The 23,324-nt window shown below is 38.3% G+C and overlaps 1 protein-coding gene across 2 annotated transcripts in view; it reads right to left on the minus strand.

Annotated features, from left to right (window-relative positions):
• The window catches only part of LOC129243910 (myeloid differentiation primary response protein MyD88-like), a 79,363-nt gene that overhangs the window by 3,768 nt on the left and 52,271 nt on the right, over window positions 1–23,324 (minus strand). For both annotated transcript variants that reach the window (XM_054881352.1, XM_054881351.1), the window contains exon 3: window positions 141–469. In XM_054881352.1, the coding sequence (XP_054737327.1) occupies window positions 141–469 (329 nt within the window). The remainder of the gene's footprint in view (window positions 1–140; window positions 470–23,324) is intronic.

Raw genomic sequence — 23,324 nt, forward strand, 5'->3', positions numbered from 1 at the left:
TAATGGTATTACAAATGAGCAAAGAAATTACAATAATATTTTTGGCAAACAATTACTTATTACATATGCATGTATGTATATGTACATACACACATACATACATAATATATAATATATTCATACATATAATATATTCATACCTTGAAATTATACTTTTCATTCTCTTCGAATTTGGTTTGTATTTCGGCGGCTTGCTCTATATCCGCATCGGCGAACAACACGAATGCGTCATACTGTTGTGGCGGCAGTCCCTTCTGGGCGAGTATCACATCGTCCCTGGTCAATATGGTCATACTAGAATCGCGTTCATTACTATTGATGTCGTTGCAATTAACGCCATTGCTACTCGGTATAAAGGGTGACGCTGTGTTGGACCACAATGTAGAGGCCGACGATGAGGCGTCAGTTGTATCGTTGGCAATCAACGATTTCTGACGTAGTTTTATGGCATACTTTTTTGCATCCTCAACTGTAAGCAAAAAAAAAAACATATATATATATATGTATGTATGTATATAGAATAGAATTGAAAAAATATTTATTATCTATCAGGCGATTGATTACAAATTATTGAAGTAAACAAAACGCAATTATGAAATGTGATTACTAAGTTTTGGATTTGACTGTGTATGGGAACTATTGAACGCGTATGGTAATCAAATTATACTTAGTGTCTTAAATATGATGGATTATCACACGTGACATCCGAGTACATTTTGCCTAGCTGATTACACAGAAATGGCGAGCACACATACTCTGTAGTACACACACATTAACACACATTGGAAAACGATATGAATGCGCGTATTTTTGTTCCTGTCCACATATAAGTCTATACGTTTATGTATATGTATGTATGTAGTTAATGAGTACTTATAAAAAAAATGTGATGCTTATCGGCAAATAATGTTTGGCCTTATAAAAAGCACATGACGCGGATGAGCGTACTTTAATTGCTGCGCGTAGGCACTTTGATTAGCATTCTAATGCAGGCATTAAATATATTTGCACATATGTATGTACCTATGTATGTATGCACAAGCACTGATTGGAATTCAGCATTTATAAGTCTTATAAACAAACATCTTTTCTTTCAAATTTGGCATTCATAATGGGTAAACATCAGTCAAGAAAAATGAGCGAGTGGCTGCAATAAGATACACATGGCATGAGACTCCAAGCAAATAATCATGAAATTCTCACACTTGTGATGCCCATCAAAAAAAAAGCGAATACTTATCTTTTTTTATATAAAGTACTAGAAAATAATTGTCGGTCAGAAACAGCACATCACGAGTTTGACTAGTTTTGACCATTTTTTCTTTTTTTAATGTTAATGGTTTTTCTTATATTATATAAACGAGTTGTAGCTGTGTAACAAAAACCATATAAATTGAAAATTCGAACTTTATATTGTACAATACATGAAAAATTCCCCAAACTTTTCATTAGAACCACGCAGTGTTCAACACTATATTTACCAGACTAGCCAAAATTACTGGTTTTGCAATTTAAATTCTTGCTGCATGTATTGGGTATGGGAATAAGTTTCCGTCATTTCTTAGCCTAAATTACGAATTATTTAAAAAATTAAATAATACATGATATTATGAGAAGTATGTGCCATTGGAAGCTACAACTTTACTGCTTCTTTTATGCAGCATACGGATTCCTCTGACGAAATATTCGAGTTCTTTTGACTTGATTCATTCATTGAGCCAGTTTGCGATGCTCTCGTAAGAAGTGAACCACTCCCCAATAAGGGCTGATTGCATTGATCGGAACAGATGGTAAACCGAAGGTGCGGGGGAATGCGGCGGGTGGGGCAAAATTTCCCAATCCAGTCTCTCTAAATATTTATGGACCCATTTAGCAACATGTGGCCTGGTGTTGTCATGCAGCAAATCAGTTTGTCATGTCTACCGTCCCATTCCGGTCGCTTTTCTTTAAGAGCTCGATTCAAGTGCATTTGCTGCAGTTGGTAACGATTACGTGCGATGGTTTCAGGTAGTGTAGGGAGTTCATAGTAGATGACATCCTTTTGATCCCACCAGATGCACAACATAACCTTTGAAGTACGAATATTTCGTTTTTTTTTTTGCTGTCGATGGATTTAGTTCACCTGGCAGGCTCCAACTTTTTCGACGCTTAGGGTTTTCATAACAGATCCATTTTTCATCGCCAGCGACGATGCGATGCAGAAAACCTTTTCTTTTCTGCCGTTCAAGAAGCTACTTACACGTCACCAAACGGCTCTCGATATCCCTCTCCTTCAATTGATGTAGCACCAAGTTACCTGCTTTCTAGACCATTCCCATCAAGTGCAAATGTTTACCGACGGTTGATCTGTCAACATCTAACTCTTTAGACATATCAGTACGGGTTCGATATGCGTATTCATGGAATAATTGTTGTAGTTGAGTATCTGCGAATTTTTTCGGTACCCCTTCGCGATCTTTATCACTCACGTCGAAATGGCCACTTTGGAAGCGTCGAAAACACTCTTTAAAAGTTGTATTTGATGGAGCGTGATTACCGTAAATATTGATCAATTACGACACGTTTAGCTGCACTTTTCATTAAAAAGTAATAATGAAGCAAGACTTCCGGCAAATGCTGCTTTTTCGGGACGAACGTAGATATTTTTGACGTCAGATAAAAAAGGATATTTACGCTTCAAACGAATGTCAACTACTGCGATCGGGACCTCACATATACACCTTCAAATCACCAGTATATTACTAGAGGGAACACAAATAACAGTATCAGCATCGACACCTCTTTTACGGGAGCGGAAACTTATTGCCAATAAAATTTTTTTCCGCAATGATATAATGACTTTTGTAGCTATATATACTAAAGAATCAATTTTATGAACTTTATATTATTTTTTATATATTTGTAACAAATATTATATTTTTTGTAATTGACACTTATACCAGTACCAGTGACAATTACTGGTGCAAGTTTCTATGTGATGAAAATGCATTGGGGCAGCTCATTGATAGTATTGTAACTTTTTTTCGGAACAAAATATATGAACGCGGGAAAACCGTTATCCTGATGCAGGGCGTGTGGCGGCTCTTTGCTTCACTAATTTTTTTATAGTTATCACCAGGCTCTAAAAATGGCAAAATGAATGAAACGAATGACACCTTCAGCGTATTTGGAAAATCGAGTTTGCAATGTATAATATTATTATTATTATTATTGTTACTATTAACTGATAATGTGCAGAAATCTATTTATGTATTACAATGAATATTATTCAACTTTTTTGTCACTTTTAACTAATTATAATTAAAACCTTGAAAGCTCGCTAAGCACTTCTTTTGAACACCAGTGAAATTTTGACTGGTTTTGGTAGAAATAGATATATTCAAAGTATATATACCCTTTTGGGTGATTGGCCGAGCTCCTCCTGCTATTTGTGACGTGCGTCTTGATGGTGTTCCACAAATGGAGGGACCTACAGTTTCAAGCCGACTCCGAACGGCAGATATTTTTATGAGGAGCTTTTTCATGGCAGAAATACACTCGGAGGTTTGCCATTACCTGCCGAGGGGCGATCGCTATTAGAAAAAATGTTTTTCTTAATTTTGGTGTTTCACCGAGATTCGAGTCTACGTTCTCTCTGTGAATTCCGAATGGTAGTGACGCACCAACCCATTCGCCTACGGCGGCCGGCCTTTATAGGTATACGGATTAGAAAATTCGGATGTATTGCGACGAATGAAGCGTAGAACCGAGCACGACGTTAAAAGAATAAAATGAATGTGACCATTGAAGGAAAATTTTGTATCGAAGAAAACTCCAAGATCCTTAAACTGTTTAACAGATTGAAGTAAATTATTATCATAGAAATAGCGTAGGATGCGTTAAAAATGTACTGACGCCTCGGAAATGTTAAATGAAAACATTTTTTAATATTCAAAAACGGACGCGACCTCATGCACCATCGATGAAGCTTAATCTCGTACTTGTAGAGAAAATCCGATAGCATCAAGCAAATTTTTCTGGTGTCTTCAACGAGAAATACGCTGCTAAAAGTATCTATTTCATTTAAAACAGTTCCGTTAATTCTTTGGAGTCACTGTACGCACTACCTACATACAGTATAAATATACGAGAACATATAAATATCGTACACATATGGTACATATGATGCACGCAAATGTATTTTTGTACTAATAAAATTTTTTCTATGAAAGCGAAAAGTGTTCTTTTTGAGGAATGCAAGAAGTGTAGATGTTTTTTTATAATTAGAGGAGTACATTTTTGCAGCAAAAATACATCACTCAAAACAAAAAAACAATGGATGTGGAAATATCAACAGATTTTTCATACGAATACCAACACCACTCGAACTAATATTTGAGTACACTCTAATACGCGCTATCGATAATCTACCATACAAATGATTTCCACTTAATGACTCTGGCTCAAAGGCATGTGCACTTGTGTTTATGCGCATTTAAAATGCTTGCTAAAGAAAAACTGCTGTACTAATGACGGCCAAAATGAAAAAAAAAACAACACCGAACTTGAAAAGTTATAGAAAATTTAGTTTCTTTGTAGACTTGCGTGTGGTAGAGTTGATTGTTTAAGGGAGTATTTTCAAGCTAATTTCCGTCTATCTGCTAAGATCAATATTTAACCATAGGTTTTTATACTTAATTTTATACACATACGTACATACATACATACTCGTACGAGCATGTTTACAAAACATACAGGTATACACATACACACTGTGTTGTTATATCGTACACGCGCGCATGAAATTGCACTTTATTGTGATCTTTCTGACAATTCGTGCTAATTAATCGCCGTTTGTAAAGCTCAGTAGTGGTTACTTGTTGACGAGTTGCCAATAAAGAAACAAAAAAGTCGATAAATAATCATAAAAAGTGTTTAATGAAAGCAAGTGTTAAAAAAATACAAGCTGAGTAAAGGGAAAATTCCATGACATTTCGTACCCAAAATAATTAGTGTCTAATTGGATGAAATTCTGCTAAATGAGTTTACAAAGATAACAGAAGGTATTAAGATAGTATTGTTAACAGAGTGTTTTAATTTAGATAATAATTCAGGTATAAGAACATACATACATACACCCTGCGAAAATAATAGCTCCTGGCCCAGACGAGGCACTAAAAGTGGCAATTCGAAGTCATACCGACATTTTTGTAGATCTCTACAACACATGCCCAAAAGAAGGCACCTTTCCAACTCAGTGGAAGTTACAGAAACTGGTGCTGATTCCAAAAGGATCTAAGCCTGCGGAAGATCCTACAGGCTACCGCCCCCTTTGCATGCTCGACACCGCAGGCAAAATTCTGGAACGGTTGATCGCTAATCGTCTTGAGGCTGCCATTAATGACGCAGGCGGTCTATCATCTTCGCAATTCGGATTCCGCAAGGCTCGCTCAACCACAGATGCTGTAGCTTCGGTTAAAACCATTGCGCCGAAGGCAATCGGAGCAACTCGGTGGTTATACGTTAGCAAGGAGTACTGCCTAATGGCAACGCTAGAGGTAAAGAATGCCTTCAATACCGCGAACTGGAACTAGATCCTGATGGCGCTTGATTGCTTCCAGGTTCTAACGTATATACGTAGGATTATCGTCAGTTATTTCACTGACAGAACCCTTCGCTATAATACCGATGCGGGTGTTAGGGAATATAAAATAACTGGCGGAGTTCCAAAAGGCTCAGTTTTAGGCGTTTTGCTGTGGAATATTATGTATGACGGAGTCTTACGTCTCAGTTTACCCCCAGGGTCAAAAAGTTTAGGGTTTGCTGACGATATCGCTGTTATGGTCGTAGCTAAAATACTCCACCAAGCTGAAGCAACCTGCAACCAGGCTGTCGGCCTGGTAAAAGAATGGCTGCGCAAGAATGGTCTAACTCTTGCGGATCATAAGACGGAAGCAGTGCTCATTAGCAGCAAGAAGAAGGTGGAGTCAGCAAATATAATCGTGGGCGAAAATACCATAGGATCGAAACCGTTCATTAAATACCTGAGCGTATTAATTGACCATAGGCTGAACATCAGAGATCACCTATCATACGCGAGCAGCAAAGCGGCAGAGGCAGTACAGCACTGACGCGCATAATGATGAACACTAGAGGCCCTAGGCAAAACCGGGGGAGACTACTTAATACCCTGGTCTCATCGATTTTGCTGTATGCAGCTCCAGCATGGGCGGAAGCAACTAATTGCAGCTCATATGTGAGTTTTATGAAATCAGTGTATCGACTGAGTGCCCTCAGAGTGTGCTGCGCGTTTCGAACGGTATCCGAGACGCCATTATGGTTATTGCAGGACTACTCCCAATAAATTTAATGGCAAAAGAGTACGCTGAAGTTAACCAAAACAAAGCTACTTCAGAACGGCCCCGACAATACGCAAGGAAACAAGAGAGCGTAGCTTGCGTTCATGGCAGGGAAATTGTAGTTCGTCCCTAAACGGACGCTGGACGTACCGTCTGATTCTCTTAGTAGCCAAATGGGTTAACCGTAACCAGGGACAGTTAGACTATTATCTGACCCAAATACTGACAGGACATGGGTGGTTTAAATCTTATCTATATAGGTTTAAGCACGAAGACGACCCGTACTGTTCTCATTGTGCACAAGCTGTAGAAGACGCAGAATGTGTTCGAAAGGGAGGAATTAAGCACTAGGGTGGAGAGAAGCCAATTTCGGCTGATAACCTAGTGGATATTATGTTAGAGCCAGGAGAACATTGGTCCGCTGTATGGCAAAAATAGTAATCTCCAAACTGCGTCGCGCTGAACAACAGCGCAGATCTTCGTAAAGAGGCAATAGGCCGCTCCTCTTCCCGTCAAGTGATACTTGGCGGTTGACGTCGCTGAATAACAGCGCAAATTTTCAAGAATTGGCAATCGGCCGCTCCCCCTCCGAAGTCATGCCTAACGGTTGTCCCGCGGTGGAGCTGGGGTGGGTTTTTAGTGAGCGAGTTGAAAGGCAAGACCCACACTTTTCGGCTTGCAATTCTTTGTGCCACCTCAACCAAAAAAAAAAAAAAAAAAAAAAAATTAGTAATCGACTATATCATGTCTATGTTATCTTCATCGATTTTCAGGTGTAGGAAAATTTAGAAACATGAAAATTTCAAAATGCGATATCTCAGCGAAAAAAAATTATATTTGAGCAAACTCAATGCCATTTGAAAAAAGAAGACGCCATCTTTTAATTTTGGTGAAATAAAACATCTGCAAGGCTACATAACCCCAAATATGGGCAAAAACGGTGTTTTTTGCACTTTTAGGTTAGGATATCTCGAAAACCAGAGCTGATAGAGCAATTATGAGGACAGATTTGGATTCAGCGCATCATAAACCTTCGGAAATATATAGTCCGGTTTCTGGGTCTGAGATGCTGTCGGGCTGTGTTATTATGGTGTTTGTTATAGAATGAACCATATTTTTATAAAAAACGAATTCGAATTAAAAAATAAATAAGTAAATAATTAGAACTCGATCATTTTGACCTCGTGAATATCTTCCCTTCGTCCAGAGTGTAGAGCATTCACCAGCTGCTGTAAGGCTTTTTGCTTTAGCAGAAGTTATTACACGTGATGATAAGAGTTTTTTCATGCTTAAGTGTTAATAATTCCTTTACGTCCGTGCTGAAGAACTCCAGCCAACGTTTCATGTTTCACTATGACAAAATGAGTTTAGATGTATTGCGAAGCCAGAAGAAAAAAATTCCCTTGTATTGAGCTTGAAATGGAGAAAGCCCTTGCTTGCAGGCTCGCCTGTTGCCTCGTTACCTGGCAATCATACCAAGTAAAAATCAAACTCATCGCCCATACCGTTGAACGATCTACAGAAGCCCACTTTCGAATTGTTTGTAACAGAGTAAAGGGCCATTAGATAAGGGCCGCAAATATAAATACGGTGTTTTTCGATCATACGCAGCTTCTAACTCGGCTTGAAATACAATATAATGGTCAATGTATGTTAACTTCTCTGTTGCCAACTCTATTCTTGAGTTTGGAGGTATTAGTGATAACTTGGAAAATGATAATCAGAAACAAGTTGGAAAAAAAAATCTGACACACACATACATATATGCAAAACGTTAAAAAAATTACATACAGCATGTAGGATCTATAAGAGTTAAGTGGAAGACATAATTCAATAAAAAAAGCCCCTGTATGCAGTGAAAACTGAAAGGGAAGGGAAGGGGTAGAATAATTATCATATAAAATGTTTTGATAGAAATATTGAGGAAAACATGTAAAAACGTGCATTGTTAATTTAACAAAAGTGTTTATTATCAGTGCTAAAACTCAAAGAGCTCTGAAAAAGTGAAACTGTTTTTTGGGTATTTTTTAAAAGCGTCTAAAATGGAAACGAAAAAAAATTTTTAGCTTTATTTTCAGTATTTTATTTGTTGGTCCATTGTTAAAAAAAACCATAATTTTTTTTTGCGGTACGAGATTCGTTCAAAAAGTTTTCGACCTTCAAAAAATGGTCTTCACAGGGACGATGGACACCGATATAACCGGTTCTACTGAATCGATTTTGATGAAATAAAATTTAAATGACGTAGAATTGATGTCGTTATCGAGTGAACTACGATCATTCGGTAAAAAAATTTTAGTATTTTTTTCGGACCTTTAAAGTAAAAAAAGGGTCAAAAAACGGTTTTTCATCTTTTACTGTCGGCCATTTTGTCAAATTTTAGTGTTTTTAAAGATCGTAGTTCACACGACAACAACATTCATACTGAAGAAGAATCATTTTGTCTTTTTGATTTCAGACACCTGTGAGTCCCGGCATCCGTATCGTCAGGGACATACCTTTATTTGGAAGACCATTTTTTGAAGGCTGACAACTTTTTGAACTAACCTCGTATGGCCAAAAAAAAAACAAATTTATGGAAATAATGGATCGAAAAAAGAATATTCAAAACAAAAATAAAAAATCTTTTTCGTTACACGCATTTAAAGAGATACCCAAAAAAACAAAATTTCAAATGAGGGCCTTAATCCTTTTTTTATTTTACATTATAGGTATAAGATGGAATATTCTTTCTGGTGTATAATAATTTAAATTCTGTTTTGTATTTTATTCGAACATATTTTTTTGGTCAAACCTGTATTGAAGCGATAGACAAACGACTTAGTTATAGTGAAAACTCTATAAAGAAAAACCTGTTTTATTGCATTTTATATCTGAAAAGTTATCTAATATCAACTATCTCATTAGAAGTTAATGACCAATAATATAAGTATTCAATTTATACAAAATGTATAAGATTTAAACAATTATAATTAAAAACTATTTAAAAACAAAAAAATGGATTACTTGTGAAAAAACGACTTTTGATCATATACGAGTATTTATCACCGGTTCAATAAGGGCCTATTTTTCTTTAAGCACTTGTTCAAATATTTAAGGGAGGGGTCTAGGGTTTGACTTTCAAAAAATCGATTTTTTGGAAATAGCTTTTTCTTATAGTAAATCATCTCAAAAATATTGCCCCAAAATTTCAGCTCAATCGGAGTAAACCTTTTGGAGTTATAGACGTTTTTGTCCCCACTCCTCTGCGACAGCTGCGTGCGGAGCGTGTTTTTCAAACGCGTTTTTCTCGAAACCACTTTTTCAAAGTCCGTGACTATTAGAACTTCAACAATATTTAACCGATCCTTTTCAAATTTGGTATACAGCTTCTATATATAAAATACCTCCCCCCCACGGAGAGATTTTTCACTTTTTTGTTTTACATTAAGGGCGGTTTCCACTTATACAGCGAAAAAATCAGTGAAAATCCCACTTTTTGCTTCAAAAACGCGCTGGCAACGTAAAAATGAAAAAAAAAAAATCGGAGCCCGTGGGGGGGAGGTTTTGGTGATAATTTAACCAAATAATTCTGTTTTTTTTTATTTCAGGTGATTCTACAACTAGATACGATAGTCACCGCAAATCACCTTTTGGAAAAGGCGTTTTCGGAAAAGTTACCTCACCGGCTTATTTCCCGATATTTTCTTAAAAAAATTTAGTACAATATTGTTGAAATGATGCTTTATAATGTACAAAAAGTTTAAATACATTTTCACTATTCATATCTCTAAAGCAAAGTCTCAAAAATTTATTAAAAAAAATGCTCAAACCCTAGACCCCTCCCTTAATGCGAACTTAGCAAACGCTGCTTCCAAGCGCTTAATTTTTAACCAATGCGCCCTTGGAAACAGTGCCGATCTTTGTACACGAAGGCCCATTGTACATATATTCGCTTATTTTGAGCTTTCGGATGATGTAGCCGGCAGCATTGGGATAGAGTGGCAAGGGAAAATCTTTGTTGTACAAATGGTTGTACCCCTTAGGTCCAGTCGAATGCAATATCGTTTCATGTCCATTGATGCCTTTTCCCGTTATTCTCTAATTTTCTAACTTGACTTTCTGTGAAAATTGACTTGACGTTGGACTTAAATTTCTCCAATTCCACAACTCATGCATTGAGCCTGGCCAATTTTTGTTCATCAAGTAATGAGATTCGTTCTAAATCAAAATACATTTTCGCATACTTGATTTTTAATAAATCAAAGCGGTTTTTATTCAGTTTGAATGCAAGCATCGACAAATGGAGGATTGGGTTGTACAGGCACATTCCAGATATTTAAAATTTCAACAGGCATTGGAAGAGAGAAAGTTTAGCTCTTTTCCAATCAGACCCGGTCTCAAAGTCCATTTCAGAGAAATAAGGGTATATAATGTTTCATCAGGCTTCAAGAAGTTGCCGAACGACTTATACCATTTGTTTTCTTTTAACACATGGGCGGAAAAGCCCCAGGCCTAACACATAGATGGCACTAGTTTTACTGTATTCACCTCTTTTTCAGTTAGTACTAACCTTAGAAAAACTGATCTTAAAATTTCATGATATTCTATTCATTAGTTCGTGAATTATTGTTCCAAGAGTGACGTTACTTTAATTATTTTCAAAACAGTGAATCAAAAAGATGGGGAAAAAGGCTGCTCAAGCGAAGCAATGGCTTGAAAAGTATTATGGGGACTTCACTCCATCAGAAACAACAATAAAACGATGGCTTGCTGACTTCAAACGCGGTCATAGAGACACCGATCATGCATAACGCCGTGAACGGTCAAATGAGGCGGTAACACCAGAAAACATCAAAAAATCCTCAAAATCGTTTTGAATGATCGAACAGTGAAGTTGCGTGAGTTAGCTGACATCGTAAAGATATCAAAAGAACGTGTTGACTTTATATTGCATGAGTATTTGACTAAGAGAAAGCTCTGTTCGACGTGGGTGCCGCGTTTGTTTACTGTTTTGCTTCATCAAGACAACGCACCGTGTCACAAGTCAATCAAAAAAATGGCAAAACTACATGAATCGTACTTCGAAATGCTCCCATATGCAACGTATTCGCCTGCTTTGATTCCCAGCGATTACTGGCTGTTCGCAGACCTAAAGAAATGCTCGGCGGTAAGAAATTTCGCTTGAATGAAGAGATTATCGCTGAAGCTAAGGCCTATTTTAAGGCAAAAGATTTCTCGTTCTACAAAAGTGGTATTGAAATGTTAGACCGGCGCTAGAACGATTGCGTTGTTCTTGATGGAAATTACGTTGATGAATAAAACTAATTTGAACAAAAAAAGTGTTTACTTGGTTGGGCACGGACTTTTTCAGTCCATGTGTTAAATTCTCTCCTTCGGACATATGCAAATTCTATGCCTTTTTGTGTGCACGTCTTGTGGTACAATACACAACTTGCTTTTGGCAGCATAAGCCTATTTAAATATTTAAACAGAGAGATAGCCATTATAAGAAGTCAAATTTTGCAAAAAATGTTTCTCCCTAAATCATCAAGAAAAACATTTATTTTGGGGTATAAGATATATTGCTTCTATCAAATCTACTCTTAACTTATCTAACTAATCTTACTATAACTATTATATTACTACTATAATAACTGGAAACTGAAGAGTGAGCAACATTGTTGATCAACTAAGAGCAGAGGTTTTCTGTGGAAGCGAGAAAGCAGCTTCAAAACATAACTTTTATTATTGGATCAGTTGGAGAAGACTAAAGGTTTAAAGGGTAAATCATTAAAAAAAAAAGAAAATAAACGGTAAAAGAAATATACAAAACTCGATTTTTATTATTAAATAGTACATTCGTTTTAATAGCCTGTTGAAATTAGAGCTTGCAATTATTTCCTGACGCATACCGCATATTCTAAATACATATTGTATAATATGTGTATGTATGTATGTCATATTTAATTTAATTTATAACTTGAGTTGACGCGTCCAATTTTTAGCAATTATTGGTCGTTTGCTTAACAAAGTCAATTTGTATTCTTTGTCATTTTGCTAAAGTTTGAAAAAAAAACAAATAAAATAAATAAACAACAAAAAAATAAATAAATAAAGAAATTTAAGATATTAAACAGCTACATATGTACATCTGTATGTACATTAAAAACGAATGCCAATAAAAAGGAAATAATAAAATTATTTCTTAACTGAACAAGTTTTGCCAAACCTTCGTTTCGACTCGTGCTTTAATCAGACGTTTTCTACGTACATACATACATATGGACCTATGCATGCGTGTGTGTTTATCTTTTTACGCTTGCATGAACTTAATTTAAGATCTTTTTAAGCACTTTGCTTTTATTCAAATCGGAATATGACCTTATCGAGCAAATTTCTTTGAACAAACTAATTTTTTGCCAATAGCTTATGTAAAATGTTGGAAAACGAAAAGAAAAATAAAAGTTACGACTATGCAACACAAAAAAAAATCGTTAAACATGTTGAGACATATTTCAATTTATATATGTATACGCGTACATTTACATATCTACACATACTAACAACGAGTACATATATACACATACATACGTACATACGTAGGTATCTGTCGATGTACATACATGCATTTGGAATACTGATTTCCGTAGAGCTTAAATTTCTAGTTATTTAAATTCACGTGAGCATTTGTTGACTCACAACAAAAACAAAACACGACGAATTACGGCAAAAAAAGTAAACAAGACAAATTTGAAATTGCAAAACCCCCCGGTAGCTTAATGGCATACCAGTCTAGTATTTTTAGATTTACATAAAATGAGTTTTAAATGAGGCAGGTTATTATTACCATTTTCAAATTTAATCAAAAATTCATAATCATCAATAATATTAACTCGTTAACAAAAATATGTTGCTCTTGCTTTGGCCTTTTTAAGCTGCAATAGCCAACTTCCTTCCTATAAAAAAAAAAACAAAAAACAAAAAAACAACTAACTGACATTGGTGATATGAGGCTTCACCACAGAATTGTGATATTAGCATACATACTATACATATACAGTGGCGGTGAAAAAAATAGCAACACGTCATGCTGCAAAGTTTTGACTATTTTTTTTTTTATTATTTTGTTATCAAAATGGGGCTGGCGAAAATCCTCCACTGAACCCTCCCCGAGGGTGCCAGCTGGTAATAAGTACCACAGTTTTCCTATTTATAGGAGGTACTTAGCTAAGTTAAGGATACTATGGGTTGGGTTCGATACTCCTCAATAGTACAGCTCTACCCAAAGTACTCTTAACGTGGTCGGGGGTGAAGGGCTGGATTAAGGTGTGATGCGACCCGTGCCGAGAATCTGTCAGGCTTGGGGCCCTTCTAACAAATAACCAAGTCTCGAACGGAGCTTACGGATACCTGGCGCCCTCCGTAATAACTAGCCTTACCCGTGTAGTTCGGAGCTATGCACGGGCGGACATCCTTTCTCCGACACTCGTGGGTCCAAACATGCAAGACGTTTCAAAAACAATTAAAAAAAAGGAGATCGGTCCTCCTTCGAAAAGACCGACAGGAACAAACAGTTCCACAATAAGAGCAACGGTTGCACCGAGCTCACATAGAACTCCATCCATCGGCCAAATAAGTCGATCAAAGCACACAGCGACAACTTCAGCGAAAGCGAGGCCAGCTGCCACACAACCAGAGCTGGACACAGGTCCAAGCACAAGTAGGGGTGCACTAGCCCGGCAATCTACTGTGATTCAGCCCCCAAAAACGGTCCCGACCGGAAGCACAGCTACTGCTAGCTCCGGTACCGAAGGATGGCCGCTTGTGAGGGTGGTAGACCCAGCGAAAGCGAGCTACCAGGATCGCAGAAATGCAGCCAGGCTCCTAAGGAGGGTGCACGAAACTCACCCAAAAGAAGGCGAATTGTCTCAGGAGTTGAAAGAGGCGATTGATAGAGCGAAAGCGATCATTCCTGATTTCAACCCTGACTTCAAACCAACACAGTCGGCTCCAAAACGACAGCGGTCCTTGGAGGAGAATAAGCCGAGTGCAAAAAGGCACAAACCAATGGGCGTGACGCCCAGAAAATCATTTGCGGAGGTTGCAAAAGACCGCTTTATCATAGGGGTCCTGGACCAGAACCATCCTGAAGGTATGATCCCCAAGGCCCAATGGAAATGGGTAGAGGCCGAGCTAACGAAAGTGGCACTGAAGGTCATTCTGGAGAACCCCGGCCCCCCGCCTGCGTGCGAAGACTTAGGCTGGCACCAAGGCCAGATAAAAATAATAGCGTGCGACGATGAGAGATCGGTTCAGCTGTACAAAGAGGCCATCTCCAAAGTTGGAGAAGTGTACCCAAATGCCAAGCTAGTGGTCGTGGACAGGAAGGATATTCCGTCCAGGCCTCGAGCAAGGGTTTGGTTACCTTCAACCGTCGAAGACCCGGTAGAGATTATGAAGCTCATCCGGGTCTGCAATCCAGATATCCCAACGCAGGAGTGGAGATACGTCAAAACCATCACCAACCAAAGCAGCGCGGACGAATCGAAAGAGCAGAAGCGCGCCACCATGCAGGCTCTCCTGCTCCTCACGGAGAACTCAATTGAACCGTTAGCGAAATGCGACGGGCAACTGCGGTACGGTTTTGTGAAGGTGAAACTCCACATTTACAAAACCGACACGGATGCTATTGAGTTCCTCGCCACGAAAGAAAGCGAAAAGCCCATGAGGGAGCTGGAGCCCATGAGTGAAATCGAGCCCATGAGCGAGGACGACCAGCCCACCGAAGAAGAATACGCCTCTTCAGGCTCAGAAATGGGCTTAGGGAGGTTGTACTTCGTACGGGAGGGTAAGTATCCCACACAACAGCGTAAGTATTCCGAAAGGGAACTTTTATGCGAAAGCAAAGAAGACCCAGACGTAACGTTAACAGCTAATGCATCTTCTTCAGATAAACCTACACCATTGTAAAGAAGCCTGCCATGCCCTCCTGGATCGTCTGGCAGAAGATCAGCCGGATGTAGTCCTCATCCAGGAACCCTGGGTACGGAATGGCGAAATCTGCGGTTTGAGGACACCAGGTTATAAAGTATATAAGACTAATTGTGAAGGTACTAAAAGAGCATGCATAATGGCAAAAGTACATCTTAATATCTTTATGATTCATAATTTCAGTAACGCAGATACTACGACGGTTAGCTGGGAAGTGAGCGGAAGCAACACCTGGCTAACCTCGTTCTATTTTGCCGGAGACGACACAGGTCCACTGCCGTCACCGCTAATAAGAAGCCTTGTGGAAGACTGTAAAGCTCACAACCGCAAACTAGTACTAGGAGGTGATGCCAATGCCCACCATACCATATGGGGGAGCTCGGATACAAACGAACGAGGTGAGTCTCTCTTTAATTATATTATATGTAGTAAGCTTTTAGTGTGTAACAAAGGCAACGAACCTACATTTATTACGCGTAATAGACAAGAAGTTCTTGATATTACGCTGGCAAGTCAAACCCTTTACGGAAAGATGACGCAGTGGAGGGTTCTGAATGAACACTCTTACTCCGATCATCGCTACATAGAAATTAAATTTGGGGGAAACAACCCACGGGCTCCACCCGCCAATAGGAACTTGAAAAAGACCAACTGGCATATATATAAACGGGAACTTAAGGAAAGACTTCCAAATTCCCAAAATATTACTATTGAAGACAGAGAATTATTGAACGAACACGTACAAACCCTTACGGAGGTCTGTAGAACTGCGCTAAACAAGGCTTGCCCTTTAAGTAGGTATAAGGGGAAGAAAAAGCCGCCCTGGTGGTCAGAAGACCTGTCTACATTAAGAAACGACAGCAGAAAACAGTTTAACAGAGCGAAAGCGACACGGGAGAGTAAAGACTGGGACTGCTACTACAGTAAACTAAAAATTTACAAAAAAGAAGTTAGGAAAGCGAAAAGGTCTGGTTGGAGAAAGTTCTGTGGAGAAATCGAAGGAACCACAGAGGCCTCCAGACTGCGCAAAATCCTCTCAAAAAAACACAATCCCATCGGATACCTCCAAAAACCGGACAGGAGTTGGACTACTTCGAGTGACGAAACGTTGAAGTTGCTAGTGGACACGCACTTTCCCTGCAACGAATCATCTAACGTAGTAATCGACAATGGTACGGAAAGATCAAATTCTGACATTGAAGAAATAATCACTGAAACTAGGATAACCTGGGCAGTGAACACGTTCAAACCATTTAAATCACCGGGCCCAGATGGATTATTCCCGGCCCAAATACAACATTCACTCAACTACATCATGGAGTGGGTGACGGCCATATTTAAGGCCGCTCTGAAACTGAAAAGTGTCCCATCAACATGGAAAGAGGTAAAAGTGGTCTTTATCCCTAAAGCGGGAAAAAGTTCACACACAACACCTAAGGATTTCAGGCCAATAAGCCTATCCTCCTTTCTGCTAAAGACATTAGAAAGAATTCTAGAAGAACACATTAGGGCTAACATCAGCCCTAATAAGCTCAGCATCTCACAACATGCGTACTGTAAAGGGAAATCAACCGAAACAGCACTTAACTCACTTGTTACAGAAATCGAGAAGTCAATGTATAACAAAGAATTCACACTGGTAGCCTTCCTAGATATCGAGGGCGCTTTCAACAACATCCTACCGGATACCATAATAAAGGCACTGACGGATTTCGGGATCTCTGGAGCTCTGGTTGAGTTCATCAAAAACATGCTCTTGAGCAGATTTGTGATCGCAACCCTAGGGGCCACAGAGATCAAGAAAAAAGTTAGCAGAGGAACACCTCAAGGCGGCGTGCTGTCCCCTCTCCTATGGGTGCTGACACTAAACTCATTGCTAAAGAGCCTAGAGGAGAGAGGACAACACGTAGTAGCATATGCGGACGATGTTGCAATGGTAGTAAGGGGGAAATTCCCCAATACACTCATAGAAATCATGCAAGATTTACTAAATATGGTTGAAAACTGGTCAAAAGCAAATGGGCTAAGTGTCAACCCCAATAAAACTGAACTAATCCTATTTACCAGGAAACACAAAATACCGAATATAACTCCTCCGACTCTAGGAGGAACGGCACTGTCATTTAGTGATGAGGCCCGCTACTTAGGTCTAATACTGGACCGAAAGCTAACATGGAAGGCAAATGTCGAAGATAGAGTAAAAAGGGCGACAATAGCACTATACTCTTGTAAACAGCTGATAGGACTAAGTTGGGGTCTCTCCCCATCTATCGTATATTGGCTTTACACGGCAATTGTCAGACCTATCCTAACATACGGCATATTAGTATGGTGGCCAGCTTTAGATAAATTGTACATCAAAAGAACCATGGCACACGTACAAAGAATGGCCAGTCTTTGCATTTGCGGAGCCCTCAGAACCACACCCACAGATGCACTAAATATCATGCTTAACATTTTACCAATAGAGCAGTACGGTAAGCAAACAGCTGCCAAAGCAACTCTCAGACTAAGAGAAATCGGCCTACTCAGAACGAACCAAAGAGGGCACTCCTCAATTTTAAAACAATTCCCCTGCATTCCCAACACAACGGATTTCTGTAGAACCAAGGACATCAATTTGTATAAATCCTTCGTCACAGTATTTCCTTCCAAAGAGGAATGGGATAACGGGCTCATTGTTAAGATAAATAAAGTAAACATCTACACAGATGGCTCAAAACTGGATAACAAAGTAGGGGGAGGGGTCTACTCCGACAAACTCGGAGTATGCCAATCATTCCGCTTACCTGATCATTGCAGTGTATTTCAGGCGGAAGTCACTGCCATAAAAGAGGGGCTTAAAGAGATAAAAACGAGAGTATTATCCACAAATGAAGTCTTCATTTACTCGGACAGTCAAGCAGCAATAAAAGCGCTGGAATCAAAAACACACTCGTCAAAAACAGTTCTAGAATGTTTTAAACTACTAGACGACGTATCTAAGTGCTACAAGGTGCACCTTATCTGGGTACCGGGCCACAGAGACATTCCAGGAAATTGTAAGGCGGATGAACTTGCAAGAGCCGGTACAACGCTCGATCTCGAACCGGATAAGGAACTGCTACCCATACCTATAGCCACCTGTAAATTACTTATAGAAAGGGAAACCATCAAAAAGGTAAATACAATCTGGCAAAACCTCACAACTTGCGAACTAAGCAGACAGACATGGCCGAACTGGAACAGCGGTCGATCGAAGATCTTGCTAAGATTCAACAGGGAATCTATAAGAAAAATGATAGGTGTTTTAACAGGTCATTGTTTAATAGGCAGCCACGCTAGAAGGTTAGGACTACCTTACTTCGATTTCTGTAGAAGCTGTCTAAATACAGAAGAAGAGGAAACAGTCAGACACCTTTTATGTGAGTGTGAAAGCCTAGCTAGGAGAAGGCTGCGCACCCTCGATACAGCATTTTTAACCGATGTAGCGGATATAGCCCATCTAAAGCTAACGAAGCTCTGCTCGTTTATTAAAGCAACCGGATGGTTTGAAAGGGAACACGTAGAGTAAGGATAAGCTCCAGTGGCATCACAATGGACCTGCCGAAGGTCTAAGTGCGTCTTACGACAACCACCCTACCTACCTACCTACCTACCTATCAAAATGGTGCTCACACGAAAACAAAAACCAAGGCAAGAAATTTTTTCATGTCGCAGAAAATGCGCAACACCATCAGGAAAAATAAACAAATTTTCAAAATCAATGAGTATTGACCAACATTGGATAGGCTAAAAATTCTGACTAAAAATTTTCAAATTTTTATGAAAGCATATTAAATTTTGTTGTTCCATTAAGTTTGAAACTTTGGGTTACATGGTTTTTGTTGTAATATGAACTATATATAATATTTAAAACAAATACAAAAAAGGATTCAACCGTTTGAGTTCAAGGGGTATTGAAAAAACACTGACGAAGAATCCCAAACCGCGCAACCGCGCTTTCACTACATTAGTAAGAAAAGACATAAACAGTGCGTCAATTTTTTATGTTGCCCACAATGTTTTCTCGAAATAAAATTTAAATAGGGCGATCGCGCAGCTTTGGACGGCTAATAAAAGGACAACAAAAAAAAAAGTAAAAACTTAGTACGATTCCGCGCTGCTATTATTTTGAGCACCACTATACATATATACGTACCAAATAAAATTATATTTTTAGAAACGAAATACAATGAGCGAAATTCGATATATTTTGACAGACTATTTTTTTTAGAAAAACCCTCTAAATATATTGAGATCACAGCTTAAAAACCTTCAAACTTTCAACTATTGGTTATTTTTAAACCTTATCAGTTCCATTCCAGAAAAATAACTAAAGAGAAACTTCCAAAAAGTTGGTTTCTATGGTTAATAATGAGAGGAACAAACCATACTTTAAATAAAATGACTTATAGTCTATTTCCATCCCGCTTTAACTTAGGTTTACGCTTAGTTACTTTCAAACAGGATTTAAACGCCTTAATTTAAAAATTTTCTTTCAGATCAGAGTTAACTCAAAAAAAGTTCAGCTAACAGAAAACTTTATTTTTACAATGATGATCCTTTGAAAATGTAGAGCACTATCGAAAGTAGGATGGCGTAAGGGCTTTGGCTCCAACCTCAATACTTAACTTTTAAACGGACGGTTCTAAAATGACTAGTGAAGTAGCCACTGGGATATATAATACTGTGCAGAGTTGGACCTAAGGAAGTAATATAAGCTTCCAGATTACTCCAGTGCTATTCCAGGGTGAGGTCTTCGCACAGTCGTACTCGATTTATACTATCACTAACACGAAGAGATTGTATTAGTATAACTTTGGTAGGCGAGCTGACGGTACATACCGTACATACCCAGTTGTGCCGTATTCTTATAAAATAAGAATCTCGGGCAGCGCGGAATGCAGGAAATGTAGGGAGCAGGACTCAATGGAAACTGTAGAGCATATCTTTGGCAATAGAAACAGGCATAGAAAACACACATAGTCCATGCGGGTGGACTATTTTAAAACGCACAACTGATGAACTTCATCTGGTATCGCTGTGGACCGAACCGGTCCATGCGTGACCGCAAGCCAATCAGTTCAACCTAACTTAACCTGTACAAAAATTTTTCTGGCGCAGCTAGAGCTGAGAGTACATACATTCTGCCCAAAAAGTACCGAGAATTTTTCAATAAAACGCAAAATAATTGTTTAATCATCCAAATTTATTTTATCGCTTTCAAAATAGGCTCCATTGGAAGCAACACACATATGCCAACGATTATTTCAGTCATCAAAGCACCTTTTAAACGCGTTTGAAGAGATCTTCTTCAGCTCTTTCAGCGAGTTCTCCTTAATGGCCTCTATCGAATCATCGCGCCGTCCGCGGAGTGGCAATTTAAGTTTTGGGAAAAAGTCACAGGGGGTTAAATCCGGTGAATACGGCAGTATATGGTATGGTTTTGCGCATCATTTTGAATGTGTAAAAAGTACAAAAAAAAATTTTTATTAGTCATTTGACATCCGTTGCCTTAATCTAACTTTGCTCATTGCAATTTTTATATAAAAGCTGCGAACAGTGTTTCTTATTAATTATGACAATTATGCGTTTATAGTTAACTATGAAAATGGTTTAGGGAAAATAAAAGCTAAATATGCAGTTATATCAATCAGCCAACACTAATCAAGAACCCCTTTCGTAACTTCAATAATTACTTCCACTAGGCCACTTGAAAACTCGACGATAAGAACAGGGCCCTTGGATGAAAATTCAATGGGTAATTATTTTCAAAAATTCTCTTGTTCTACAAAACATCTTTTGATGATACTGAACACCAGGCGGCGCAAATTTAATCATTCTATCAGAACATTTATAATTTTTGCGAATGACGGTAAAGGTCAAAATAAAGATTTCCATCATTCAAAACAATTTTTCTTTTTTGTTTTTAGTTAGTAACAGGCGGCGCAAATTTAATCATCCTATCAGAACATTTATAATTTTTGCGAATGACGGTAAAGGTCAAAATAAAGATTTCCATCATTCAAAACAATTTTTCTTTTTTGTTTTTAGTTAGTAAAAAACTTATTCAAAAACGAAGTTGGATGATTAATTTGCGCCAAGACATAAATTACGTAGAAAACTTGCAAAATTATGATAAATATAGAAGCAATATGGAAGAAGAATTTTCCTTTGTATTAACTATAAATGTTTATTTTTGTGACAAACGAATTACATGCAAATTATTGTGGTGAAAATGCTGATAATTCTGAAACTTGACAGAGTCAAATTTATGTGGAACTGGGGTATTATTTCGAATATAAATTTTGATAGACATTTTTTCAGTTCTTTTGCAACACAACTAACTTCCTACAATTAAGAGCGCATTCACATTTTTGATTTAGTATTTTTATCGGTAAGCTGTATGAAATGTAGTGCTTCCATTTTTTTTTTTTTTGTTTGTGAAGGAGTAATTAGCAAGTATCAGGTCAGTCCATAAGTTCGTGCGTATTTTACCCATAATTTCACTTTTATACGATTTTTGCATACAAATTACTCGCGGAATATAACGGAACTATTTATATTTCCTTGGGTATATTGTGCATTCAACAAGTGATTTTAATCGCGGATAGAAGCACGTGTTGTTAAAAAATAAAATGGAATCTTCGAACGCCTATAAGAGGCATATTTTGTATTTTTTTTTTATAAAAATGGTAGAAATGCAACAACTGCTGTTGCAACAACTGCTGCTGCAAAAATAAACACTGGAGAGGACACCGTGAGTGTAAGGACTGCGCAAAAGTGGTTTTCAAAATTCCGAAGTGGTAACTGCGACGTGAAGGATGCCCCGCGCGCTGGTCGTCCTGAAGTATTTAACTCCGAAGCCTTTCTCGAACTCGTGGAAGCTGAGCACAATTTGACAGCCGATGTGATAGCTCAGAGGTTAAATTCATCGCATGGAACAGTTTACAGGCACCTGGTTCACTTGTGAAAGGTTTCAAAGCTGGGAAAATGGGTTCCGCATAGGTTTTCCGTCGCCAACCTTCAGCAGAGAGTGAATGTGTGTTCTCAGCCGCTGCAACGGCTTGAAAATGAAAGTTTTTTGAACTGTATCATTACTGGTGATGAAAAGTGGGTCCTTTATAATAATCCTGTTCGCAAAAGCTAATGGTTAGACAAAGAAGATTCTCCTGTCTATTTGGTGGGATATGGCCTGTATTGTTTATTATGAACTTCTGGAACCAAACCAGACAATCACTGCTGATTATTATTCCCATCAGTCGGCAAACCTGAATGAGAATCTTAACAAAAATCGACCGTCTTTAGTGAATAGACGCAAAGTTTTGTTTCACCACGACAACGCAATACCTCATACCGCAAGGCAAACATTAGGCAAGCTGATCGAGCTCGAATGGGAGCTAACGCCGCATCCACCATACTCTCCGGATATTGCACCTTGTGATGATCACCTTTTCCGTGGACTTCAATCCCATATGAGTAACAAGAACTACTGCTCAAAAGAAGCTATAAAAAGGGATATCGAAGCGTATTTTGGCTCCAAGGACAAACAATTTCTTGAGCAGGGATTTAAAAATTTGCCTAAACGTTGGGAAGACATTGTAAGTAATGAAGGAAAATATATTATTGATTAATAAATACTTTAAACATCTTTTTTATCAATTTTAAAACCACCTTTAAAAACGCACGAACTTATGGACTGACCTGATAATTTAATAGAGATAGCATATCTGCCTTAATACTGCAGGGTGGGCCATATAGCGTTTGCATTTTGAACCACCTATTTTTTTGAGAATGGTAACACAAATGACATGTCAAATGTGTTCCTAATTTACTTAAAGGTTTGACATTTACGAAATGGGACGCTATACGCTTGAACAAAATTGGGAAATATTGAAAACCTATTTCCAAAGTGGTGAGTCTTCTGCTTCTTTTCTAATTTTCACATCGGTGGCTACGTCAATAAGCAAAATTGTCGGATTTGGGGCTCAG

The sequence above is a fragment of the Anastrepha obliqua genome, chromosome 4 (genome assembly GCF_027943255.1).
Source record: "Anastrepha obliqua isolate idAnaObli1 chromosome 4, idAnaObli1_1.0, whole genome shotgun sequence".
Lineage (NCBI taxonomy): Eukaryota > Metazoa > Arthropoda > Insecta > Diptera > Tephritidae > Anastrepha > Anastrepha obliqua.